Source organism: Ptychodera flava (genome assembly GCF_041260155.1).
Source record: "Ptychodera flava strain L36383 chromosome 3 unlocalized genomic scaffold, AS_Pfla_20210202 Scaffold_27__1_contigs__length_13241970_pilon, whole genome shotgun sequence".
Lineage (NCBI taxonomy): Eukaryota > Metazoa > Hemichordata > Enteropneusta > Ptychoderidae > Ptychodera > Ptychodera flava.
In genome coordinates, this window is record NW_027248281.1 from 10,615,076 (window position 1) to 10,627,993 (window position 12,918).

At 37.0% G+C, this 12,918-nt stretch overlaps 1 protein-coding gene across 2 annotated transcripts; it reads left to right on the top strand.

Annotated features, from left to right (window-relative positions):
• Positions 1-239: 239 nt before the first annotated feature.
• Positions 240-10,127, top strand: LOC139126327 (uncharacterized). 2 transcript variants are annotated; one of them, XM_070692401.1, is made up of 13 exons: positions 240-581; positions 769-858; positions 1,521-1,824; positions 2,301-2,505; positions 3,228-3,387; positions 3,938-4,189; positions 4,908-5,206; positions 5,572-5,847; positions 6,367-6,492; positions 6,796-6,855; positions 7,226-7,442; positions 7,679-7,720; positions 8,295-10,127. In XM_070692401.1, coding segments are annotated over exons 6-13 (1,071 nt in total). In that variant the 5' UTR covers positions 240-581; positions 769-858; positions 1,521-1,824; positions 2,301-2,505; positions 3,228-3,387; positions 3,938-4,188; the 3' UTR covers positions 8,345-10,127. The 2 variants fall into 2 exon arrangements, with proteins under 2 accessions (XP_070548502.1, XP_070548503.1); XM_070692402.1 differs by having other exon boundaries at positions 1,560-1,824.
• The last annotated feature ends 2,791 nt before the right edge of the window (positions 10,128-12,918 follow it).

Here is a 12,918-nt window from a genome sequence, read left to right on the forward strand (position 1 = left end):
AGCATGCACATCGGTACCCATAAACGTCCGGATGGACTCCAGTCAGTCAGACTATGGTCAGTGCCAACAAACCAGTCGTTGGTGAAATTCGAAGGCGCCATTTATACTCGACTATACCCCAAGCGACATCGTCGGCGGAAATATTACTCTGTGACTGTGTTGTCAAGAGATTGTCTACTTTTTCTTGAAAAATGGAAAATCATCAATGGAAGGCAACGACTTCATTTTCAAATGATTGTCTGCCAAATTTTCGATGGTTTAAAACTCCTCAATTTTTTCATCAGTGCAGTGCAACCATGGAATGTTGAAGTGATAGAAAAGATAGCAAAGTGTCTACAGGGCGTTGATCTTGACGAACTGGGATTGAAATTAGGATTGGAGCAGACAGAAGTATCGAGAATCGTCGATGATGAGACACTGTCCCCGCGAGATATGCAAATCGCTTTCGTCAACTTATGGCAATCACAGAAAGATGACCAAACCGCCAATTACCTTGTCAAGGCTTTGAAGGAACTTAACCGCGGTGTGTCTGCTATGAGCTATGAGAATCGAGCAGTTACATCTTGAACATCGGGGACTCGGTAAGTATTCTGAAATTGGTGGTGTGTAATTTAAACTTATTTTACAAAGATTATAATCTAATAATATACCTGAAAGATAGACATCCGGTGCCTTCAACATTAATTCTATACGCCTTCTGAGCGAAGTGTACAAGATATTATCTGAAAATCTGACTACGAGAAAAATCTACTCACTCATATTTTGTAGGAGATGGACAGAAACCGAAAAGTACGCTTAAGGAAGACGAAGTGGTTACTGGTATCGACGCTATTGCTCTGTCGTCTGCCGATATCAAAGGTACGCCAAAATATTTTTACAAATATCGCTGATCAGCTACGCCGTCCTGCGTATTATCGGTGTTTGCCATACAGTGAAAATATGCCACATATTATTTTATTTAATGTGGTTTCAGGCAAATCCTTGGACACTACTGCCATCACTCTCTATCCATGTGCTAGGATCGTTACCATGCATTTTTAGTAAACCACTGCAGCGCATTAATTTGCCCACGTTTACATTTACCATAATGAAAACTCAGGTCGTAGTGCAACGGTTATTGATGTCATATCCTATCGTTTATTAAACTTCCAGTTGGTCAATCAGAGTCTGTGAAAGTCAATCAAGTAAACCATATCAGGGTCACGTACAGAAAGTATAACAGTGAGCACTCTCGGAGACATTCAGCGCACAGTTATTAACACAAAAGTTATGATCCCTTTTGCAGACGGAAAGCGGAGTTTCTAAGATTGCTACATTTCACCCGTAGCAACTGGTGTTTCACAAATCAGAAATGTAGATGTAGTGCAGCTAGCCAATTTATTTCTAGTTTAATTTGGTAATATTTGGTCAGGCTTCTTAACGGACGCTCTAAAATTGACATTTGACCGGAATCTCATTTTTAGGACAAAACAGACTCTACGCAATCTCAATTTTCGAATCGGTATCTTCTGCCTCCGCAGATTTCCCCCCGACAAATAAAAAATCATCTTTATCCGTAGCTGTAAAGCCTCGTCCGCGTGTGATACCTCTCTGCTATCCTGACAACTTTCAGTGGGACTGCAAAGAGGGCGTGTTGAGAAAGACACGGAGAACCGGGAAAGTTGACGGTTTTACAAGATGCCGTGGATATTTTACAGTCGATCAGTGGTACCATATGTCCAGTTACTGTACTCAGATACTCATCTTTCTGTGAAGAACACACTCAATCCATTCCATTTCAACGTTTATTTTGTTCGGCCGTTGATGAAAGCGACAAGCCGAGAGGTAATGTGTTTTTTTTTTTGTTTTTCGCTCGTCAAAAATGATTTCAATGAAGGTATTCAGTGCAGTACTTCTTTCTATCGTCATTGTAGTGCTATTGGCATAATGCTACATTGGTATTATGCTGTATACTGTCTTAAAAGTGTGAGTTCAGGCAAATTTGAAATGAATTACATTATTTCGATGGGACTTAATATGTGATTACCCATATTGTAAATTTCATACACGTGATTGTTAATAAACGTCATCATAATTAAAATAATAATCATATGTACGTGAATGAAATCAGGCACCAGCAATTTGACAATTCGTTTTATTTGGTGTTCAGTTCTTACAGAAGTGACTTTGAAAACATATTATCTCGCCGAAGGAACTAATTATTAGAAATTAGATGACCTCGCCCTCGAAAGAGATCGTGGAAAAATAGTACGAGAAAATTATGTAAACGAGACGTTATCTGCCCTAGTGTTCCGTTACAGGTATATGGATGAGTAAAGAAACTTTCACTCGAAAAACGGAGATCAGCGATGACGTCACGGTCGTATTTCTCGAAGCCATCGACCACGAATCCAGATCTGTTGACCAAGACAACATATGTATATTTACGATAGCGTGTTTGCTATCGTCTATGCTTGTACACAACACCGACAGAAACCCTACAGAGAACGATTTAAAAAGATTACGGTAAGTTCATGGTTGTCAGTTTACTTAGAATTATATTGCTGATGGGTTTCATCTATTGATAAGCATGCATAATTTGGGAGTAGAGAAACAAATTGCCTCGAACAAATATACCGATATTTAAAATTCAAATAACAGCAATACTCCATATTAATTTCAGAGAGACAATTAAATTTTCGATTTAAATCAAAGACGGTGAAATGCTCATTTACTCTTACCAGCTTCAAAATAAATTAATTCAAGCAACAGATCAGCATTATGGTAAAAAGGCTTTCTCTCTCTGTCACCGCAACGCTTTCTAGGCGTTTAAGTGTTCAGCAAATTTGTATCTGTTTCAGCCGTGTGGGCACTAGTTATCGATTCTTCAAATATCGCAGTTGAAATACATGTATTTCGTTTGTTTAGACATGACATTTTTGATACATTTGGACATTGCTTACCATTACATTGAATCAGACTTAAGTGGAGTGATTGTTTCTTCTTCCTGAAAATTGTCAAGTAGAGCTTGCTTGTGTTAATCAATTGCAAAATGAATAGAACATTTAACACAGTGAACGAAGTGATAATTTATATGTGTTGTATGGATATGTCGACGTAATGTCATACCACTGTGACAACGTCCTATAGTGGACTTAATGAAAATGATTTGGTTCTGGTCACAGAAGAGATTCTTTAAAGTCGCTAAGTGCTGTCATGACAGTTTTCAGTTATCTCAAATTTGACAGGTGGGTGTGCAGACTACCGGATGCTGTGAAGGTGCAGCCAAAGGATTTCATCAACTTTTTCCCAGACTTCAGCTGGATTGTCAACGATTTTATGACTACGCCCCCAGCGGCAAGACATGAAAAAGGCTCCCTCGACAGCAGAGACTTACTTCTACAAAACGTACGTAGTTTTCGAATTCATTTGTCCTAAAAGGTAAAATATGCCGTGGTTCATGTCGGTCTACATTTGTCGTCGCGATTTCACGTTTCATGATAAGAATAGCGAGGGACAGTCTCTCAATGTTGTTCAAAATTTTCATTGGCTGTACAGTGTTTTAAATTTAAGGAATTGAATATTAATACCCGGCTTGACCATAACGTTAAGAACTTTACTCTCCGCACTCTCTCATAAAAATGGATTACGACCTTTTTATTTCCGTTGAATGCTTGCTTTGATTAACCTAGCAAGCGTTAGAATAACATGCAGAGTAATATTTAGCGTAATTTAGTAATTAATTACTAATTGAGACACCATCATCAGTTTATCACATAGTAAAATGTATTCAGCGAATCGCCCTCAATATTCATAAGCGAAGGTGACAACAGGTAAACGAACTGTTCATTTCCCCCCATATTTTTAAGAGGGTATAATTTTATTTTTTATAATAAAAATGTCACGGTTCATAACATACCATGATAAATTTGAAATTTCATTTCTCATTTCGTGCCAGGTTTTACAGTTTGTTAATACCACTGATGCTGATGGTGAGATAACCAATGATGTAATACGTGGAATTCTTACATATTTCCAAACTTTTGACGTCCATGACTTAAAATGGCCCGATTCATCAGGGCGTGACCTGAAGAGCGATGGACATCACGCAGACCTGGTTTTTATTTTCTTAGCAAAATCTGTGACGAGACATCGATAAGCTTGAAAGCGAAGAAGGCGTGGCCCTTGGCGGGAAACATTAATGCAGAGAGTAAGTTTTGAGTTGATATGTTGTATTTTCAAGACAATACGGCTTTGTTCGAAAACATCCATCCCGAGAAAAATAGATTCATTAAGGAAGTAGAAATATACGATTAGTGAACGATGGGCATCCAGTAAAACTGCTATGTCAATCTTTTCTGGCCAATCTATGGTAAAAGTTAAGCCTACGTTAAAATGTATTCAGCGAATCGCCCTCAATATTCATAAGCGAAGGTGACAACAGGTAACGAACTGTTAATTTTCTCCAGGAAAACCTTCTTCTAAAACGCTAGCGATGTTTTGTATACAGTCCAAAGAAAATCAAGTTTAAAAAAGCCAAAGGTGAATTTAAAACTGGCGAACAAGTTTCAAGATTATTTGAATCTATATAATGTGATTGTTAATTTGTTGAAAGCTATATGGTCTAGTAATGTTTTATATTAGAGTTTGAACCAAGATGAATAAAAACACACTCCGCAAAACATAACATTTTGGTATGCAGCTACTGAATCCACTTTCCTATTCGAGCTTATCAGCGAGTTTAAATTCTAAACTTTTCTGAAAACGCGTTTTGGATGTGAAATGTTTGGTTTTGTCTCTGACGCGCTACGGTGTCGCAGTGTGGGCGTATGCAAACAACTCTTTTCATTGGAATGTGAAGGACGTCTACTCAACCTAGCCAAACAAGAGCATCTTTTTAACTCGCTCGCATAATTTATCATTTTCAGTGTTTGTTGGACTGGTTAAAGGCTATTTGCGGTATATGAACGACACTGACACCCCAATAGATGTCAGAGGGGTTGTTTTAGAGGTGACGACATCCCTGATGAATTCAGCTTCCGATGTTGCTTTCCTTCACTATTCTAAACTGATGAAGAGCTTTGTTAATGAAAATACACCATGTGATGAAGATCTGATCATCAAAGAACACGAGAGATGTTTCAATTCAGCTCTGATGATATTCAAAGAAAGGACAGAATTTGTTACCGATTCCGCACTGAAAGCAAAGCATAGGAAACGTCTGATGGTACGGTGTTCATACTTTAGTCCTCATTTTTTTACGACAGTTTCTTTTGCTGATTCCGTTCTCATGTGTTGTGGTATCGGCAGCACCAAAGGCAGATTTGTTTTCAATTATTTTGGTGTGTCCCCGTTCATGAAAGCTTAATTTCAACTAGAATTTGCATCTATAACTAATTAATACATGCAAATTGATGATAATCTAAACCAATAATTATATCAGAAATTTATAAAACACAGCTCATACCGTAACCTATTGCCAGCCATTCTTCATGTCATGTGATATCTATATGAAAGTCATTTTATTGTATTTCCTATACCGGTGAATTTGCTCATGCTACTTGTTTCTTTCCATTGATTACTCTTCATTAGGAGAATATGGTTGTCTACAACGACGATGATGACGTCACTGGTGGTCTATTCTATCAGTGCCTCCAGTCCAACTCGCAGCAATCCGAGGCATTTTGCTTCCAGCTAGCCTTGGCGTTGGAAGATCACATATTGAAACCGCTAATTCGTTCATCGGCAATCAACAAGGATTTAACGTTCGACGATTTTGAGTCTGCCGTACTGGACGTTGAAACTAAATATATGACGAGAGCCAGGGGACCTTACAAATATCTCATTTATAGAACGGTACTGGTAGAGGTAGGTTTCGCCACTGAAATTAATTTAAGTTACTGGAATCTCAAAGGCGGGAGAATTAAGCTTTAACAGTAAATGCGTTTTTATTTTACAGATTCTCTGCGACAAGGGATCGACAGTAAAATGGTTTAATGGGGAATGGAAAATCACAGATGAATAACATAAGTTTACAAGCATTGATTACACTATGACAAAATTATCTAAAAGTACCTGACAGTATGCTGTGTGATGGATTTTAACAACAGTTGTTTACATTCATTTCATAAGTAGTTCGCCCAATGGTGTTTGTTTCTTTCTGTGACATTGAGTGTGCTGTTAGTAAGCTTAGAACTAGTACAATGCAACAAAGATGGCGCTTCATAAGGTTTCAAGATGTATTTATGATTATATATCACTTATCCACATTGTTTCTCTCCTTTTACAATTCTATATTCTCTGTGTTATACTTTTGCGTTTGCTACACATCATTCCATGAAACGATGAGGAATTGTGCATGGGTCAGCATATTTTTGTTTATTTCAGCGATTCACGGAGTTTTACTACGAGGGTGAAGAATATCTTAACAAACTTCGCAATTATAAACAAACCGATGTCATTGAAAGTCAAGAGAAAAACGCTTACGAGTTCGGGGCTGCTACTGAGAAAGCGGTAATATGAAAATTACTGTGTCTGTAAAATAAACCTAACTGATGCATGGAGCACAAACTTCAAATGTGACTGTAATAGTGCGTCTACTAAACGGGGACATATCGACCTTGATTACTTTCATAATTCGGATCGCCTATTATTCGTATTTCATCATCGATCAGACGACGAACAATAAGCTATTGAATATAGATTTATTGTGTTCATCTGTCTAAATAGTGGTGTCGCTGTCGTTGAGATCATCAAAAACAACCCTCATTTACGTCATGAGAAATAACTGTGTTTGTTTTTTTTCTATTATAAAAGGCAATGAAGAGGATATCCCAACTACTGGTTCGTCAAATGATACAAGAAAGTCAAACACTAGTAAGATTTGTTTGGATTTAAATTAGTGAAATGAATATCTAAGTCTTTCATCGAAATTTAACACAACAGTTTGTCACATGTTCTAATTCAAGAGAAACACATTCGATAAATACGCCAACGTTTACAAGGAACACATCGTATTTGAATCATCTCTTGTCAATGTTGAAGACCGAAAAACAGCGGGCATTTTAATTGTTTGGGGTATGTTGACAATATTTGTTGGTATCAATTTAGTACTGTACCTTACTATTTTTTCTATTTTTGATCAGTACTACACATTTAATATAACATCTGATCATATGATCAGAATCACGTGCTTGTGTACTTTTACTGCATAATTAACATAGAAATATCGATTTTACATCAACAGATAAGTATTGAATTGGACGACATAAGCCATGAACGTGACGTCATATCAGCTGATAAGGCAAGGCTAAAGACGCTACAAAGTCAATGTCACAACCTCAGATTGACACACATCGGCGTGGTCGAACAGCTAGAAGAATTGCAAAGCGTTCTCGATCGGGAGCACGTTACTATGGCAGCAAAACTTGAGATTCGGAAACGAGGGTTGTTAGAACAAAAAGGTATGTTTTACACAAAAAAGTCACGCGTAATATTTAACACAATAATGACAAAATCTTACAATTTAAGATTTACAGAGCAGTATAATGTTTAACAAATCCATGTCCGTTTTGATGTAGTCTCACATTTTATCAACTTTCTTCCTACTTTGACAATGTCTTCGTTCAGTGACGCTATGTCGCTTTTTATCTTTCATGACGTCATTACATTTGTATTCATCATATTCCATGTCTTGCAGAGAAACTCATGGAATCACTAGCTGAGTTCCCGATAGTGGGAGGTGAGTAGAATTGTACAGTACACAATTATACGATTTAGTACTATTTGCATGTGATTTGGCTTAAGATATTTAACACCATACAATTTTAACAGTGTTCTAACATCTTAAAGTCATCTTCAACAAGTTGATGGATCTATTTCATTGACACCTCATCAGAAAGCTGTACACTTATTGCAAAATCTTAACAAATATATCAATTGGGGATTCAGCTTACTTCTGTGCATGTAAATTCAGCATTGTTAAAACACTGTTAAAGTCTAAATGTATCTGCTCTCACAAGATTCTTCTCCTTCATGGCTGTAAGAAGAAAATAAACTTGGACAAAAGTTGGCAAACCAACGAACGACAATGAATTAAGAGGCTTATTCATTTTCTGCGCCCACATTGCAAAGAACCGTATTTTAATCAGCTGCGACCTGGACTTCATCCATGTGGCCTTTTCTGAAAAAATAGCACAATGACAATAATTTCTCTCATTATTGGATCGAATTTTATGAATGTTCTTTGAGACTTACATCTTTCTTTGTTTGTTTCCTTGTTTTAAAGTGTTAAATTTGTTTGTTTTTTTTTGCAGTCGAGGAAGATATGGCAGTGAAAGTGGAGACACATTGCTCGATACTGTGACAAACACCATAGAAAAGTGTTACGTAACACTTTCTTCTCAATGTCTTTCACATACAAACAGCGATCGCGGCATTTTATGTCTTCTAGGGAGTCAATGAACAATTGTCCTTAATAAAGAAAGGCTCTCTTGAAGTTCGTCACCGTAACACTTTCTTCACAAGGTCAATACGAAAAGATTGTACAGTGGATTATACCTTTCCTTCGGAGAAGCTAATCTATTTCAAAAGCTCGAGACGGCGATTTCAATTCTGTAAGTAGCCCTGTGTATCTATTGTCAACAATGGCTACACCAAAGCAATTAAACCACACCAAGCGAATGTATACTACAAGATTTTGACCAGTTCAGTATACAATTCGCGGGCGATAGTGAGTAGATATATATCGAAGGATGTACCCGTTGCTAAGGTGGTTTAGTTCTTTTATATCATAATATTAAATTGAAATTTTGACGTGAAATGTCAAAAGCGGAATTTTAGTTAGGAGGTAGTGCATTTTCCAATACGTTTATTTCCACGTCTCTCCCAATTAGATCGTAGTATCTGCGCCATCAATTTACAGGCATTATATAATCGATTATATTTGTTGAGCTTACAATATCGTCCAGTCGTTAACAAAGCTGATAAATAATGAGAGAGTCACTACAAAGTAAAACGTTTTGAATTCACTAATACTTGTCCCAAGTCGTACACTGAAGGAGGGGCACTGCAGTCTGAGAAAAATCTCAATTTAGTTATCAACTCAATCAACTATTATCATTGTGCAATATCGATGCCACATTGATGCTATCTGTCATTTTCTCGTATACAATCTTCTACCGTCCATCGTACGGCACTTTCTAGAAAACAAGCAACGTTATTGCATTGCCAGAACTGCACACGATGAGTCAATATTTGGACATGATTGTTTTTTGACAATTGTGAACTTTACTCGACTTCAAGTACTGGCCTGTATTGAATGAACTTTATGAATCAATCACGCGAGAATATGATACAAATATTGATAAGGTCTATCCTTCATTCGTAGCTGGCTTTCACTGTAAGCTCAACTACAAATCAATTGTTGGAGTCGACAATTTTATTAATTAAAAATATAACGTCACGTTACGAACGAGAGTTTCTGCAGTTAATTCATTGGTTGGGAAATGGACTCGACAACTTAACACCATCATAACACAGGATTGAACAAAGAAAAACCAACCTTCATATATACTTTCATCTCCTTCATAATTTTTTATTGGAAAGGTGGGAATGAATAATCAATTTTACCATAAACCTTTCACCTGCATGTTTTGGCCCAAAGTCAGGCTCTCACAGCTTCTCAATCGTTGGCTACGAAGAGCGACCTCGTCCTGCCCTGATTTTAAGACTATCTGGCGCGGCTCAGTACGCTGACTTTTGTCTTGGTACACATTGAACCCGATATGATTTGAGTTGACTTACATATAGCCAGACCGTTGAGGGCATCATGTGTAGGTCAGAGTTCACAAGCTGACACGCAAACTTTTGACTGTCGATCGACAGCTGCATATGTGCCGGGCCGCAGGGGTCTTTGAACGTTTTACTAGGTTCTGCACTTCCCCCGAGGCCTAAAGTAAAACAGACGTTTCGCCGCACATGCGACAGAAGTGGCTACAGCGGTATTTTTTGCACGGACGCACGAAGGAATGTCGACAGTCTAGGTTTGACTGTCCAGAGCGTCGATCAGAATACGTTGTTCTAAAGGAAATCGACCGATGTTCTAGGGGCAAAGGTAACACGTGGAACACACAGAGAGAGAGAGAGAGAGAGAGAGATGAGAGAGAGAGAGGAGAGAGAGAGAGGGAGGGGGGAGGTATGTGCGTTCGTGTGCATAATTGTCTACTAGGCGTCGCGACCGCCCACGCATTCCGAAGTCCAATTAGTCTATTTACAGCCATAGCTTATGTATTGAAATCGCACGATTACATCCGTCTATGTATCGTGTTTCCAGGAAACACATCCACTCGTAACAGAAACACAAACACTTAAAAATCAGACACAAATAAACCGAATTCCCCCTCAGAGGCCCATCAAGATATAAATACTCCCAGCTGTTGCACTCTTTCAGTCATACTGCCTTGTCAACCACGAGGTCAGCTGTGTGCGTGCTATGCGACCGGATACGAAGTGGCTTGAGGAGGAACCTTATTTTAGTTTTAGAGACAAATGTATGACGTTAATCAAGAACTAAGAATATCTGTATTAACCGGCTTATTTCTACAAAGTAATAGGCTAACTGTCTCAGATGACGATAACTCGATGACTCGAAGACAAGGAAGCGATGTAAAAACATGCTTAAATCATTAGTAAGGGGTAGCCCATTTGATTTCTGGGGGTGGGCTGGAGGAAATGGGTATGGCGACATTTTTTTCCTACCCAACCTGGCAGCAATTTTTTTTTCGAGAGGTTGCTTCAAAGCAATTTTTTGTCTAGTAGAGTCAAAGCAATTTTTTGCAAAAATACAAAATCACTCTTTAATTTTTGGTAAACAATAGAAACTCATCACCATAAAATTTACATTATTGTGATGCAAAATTATTGTTATGCAAAGTAGTCACCATTCTACCAGAAAATCCTGGCGAGAACACAGAAGCAGGTATACCTTTTTTGAGATCATTGTTTTTGTGTGAGATAGTTTAACTTTTTTTGAATGAAGATCAGCTTGTTTGTTGTTTCTTGCACGTTCGTGCAATATTTTGTTCTATTTGCATACATTTCGAGTAACAGTTCATGAACTGATTTGACTTTCGTGTGTATCACTTGAGTTGAATTAGTGTTTTATTTATCACACCTGGTTTTTAGGTCGACCACTCACCTGGCTAGTAAAAGGCCTGGTATTTCTTAGCAATGTGAATAGCTATTAGACAAACCTCATTGCTTACTTTTGAGCCGATATCTTACAATGTCTATTTTTCATTAATTTCGTTGTCATTTTCTTTAGTGTTGTTTTGAGACAATCTTTTCTGCAGCCGCTTGCCTAGTGGCTTTGAAAATTGGTTTAGAAGTAGATATTCTCTTTCAGTTTTGTATGATAAGGCAAAATTAGTCATTTTGGTCAAAATAAAAAAAAACAATTCTCAGAATCTGCTCATGATCTTTCTTTCTTTGAAATCTGGTTTTATCTGGGTATTCTTATTATGATGTTTAAAAATTATAGTAAATTATCAGTATCATAAATGTTTGGCAATTGTTATTATTTTTAGTCAACATTTTATTCCTTTAAAGCATTATTTAAATTGGAAAACGAGTTTAAAGTTAATATCTAACAGGTAGACATCAGTAGACTGTTAGAACAGTGTTTCACTGAGATTTACATGCTTTGTTCATTTTTCCTTATTCAAAAGTAGTTAAACAATGTTTGAAGCATTTGTTAAATTGTTTGAGTATATCACATTAATTGTCCATTTATTCTGTGATACTTTTTAAAGTAAGTGTTTATCTAAATACAGTAATATGTTTATTGTTTGTTCGGATCCTATCAGGAAGTTTACAAATCTTATCTTTTACATTTCCAGTTAAAAGTACGTCTCACAAAGGCAATGTCAACAAATGTGACTGAAGACTTGAGTTAAAGCAATTACACATCCAATGAATGTCACAAATCATACATATATACTGATGTATGAACAGTAGGTTATTTTCTTTTCTTCATTATGAAATATCTGATGAGATAGCATACAACATAACATTGACCATAAACGTATTTTTTGGCCAGTTGTTTTGTTTTCGAGTAAAATTTAAGACAAAGTGTTAAACTTTCATATACATATATCTATTAATAAAGTGTTACCGCTATACGATGAAATTTATTTGTTTATTGATTTCAATCTCTTTTGTAAACTTGACAAACATTCTCACGTTTATTCTAACACTGGCAGCATTGCATTTATAACACAGTGCAGTAGGGGAGTGTAGCAGCGGAATACAAGTACATTTTCATGCAAGTGACCTTGACTCATGCTACTGAGAAGAGGTTTCTGCTTCTATAGATACCCAAATTGCCGCCCTGGGCGGCAGCATAAAAGACAATATAATTCTGGTTTCAAATATTCTTGTTAAAAAATGTCGCCCTAGGCGGCAGCTGCAGAGAACACTGCATGCTGGCCTACCTTCCATTGGTGCTGTAACCTCCACAAATGTAATAATCTCCACGTAATATCAACCACAAATGTAATAAAAAAGTCAACCATTAATGTAAAAACCCGTAACCACAAATGTAATAAACAAATTAACCATAAATGTAATAAAACTCAACCATAAATATAATAAACTTGAACTTACATATGTGATCATTTGTTTATCAATGCCCTGAATAAATAATAACTTTAATAAGACTAGTGTAATGTTATTGCATACTTTCCTGAAGCTAGGTTTCCTTGCCGAATCACAGAATAGAATACTTTGAGAACGTTACGCTATCAGAAAACGGCAAGGTACTGATCAAACCGTTAGACAATGGAAGTGGAACACCAGTTCTAGACACTGATAATTACATAATAAGGAAGCGTCAAAATAACTCGTCAACCAGTGATACCACACAAAGTTTATGACAAATGA

What these genes read in the sequence shown, in the direction of transcription:
- LOC139126327 (XM_070692401.1), top strand. An exon ending in ATAGAACGGTACTGGTAGAG is followed by an intron (nt 5,848 to 6,366) that starts GTAGGTTTCGCC and finishes TGTTTATTTCAG; the next exon opens with CGATTCACGGAGTTTTACTA. An exon ending in AGGGTTGTTAGAACAAAAAG is followed by an intron (nt 7,443 to 7,678) that starts GTATGTTTTACA and finishes CATGTCTTGCAG; the next exon opens with AGAAACTCATGGAATCACTA.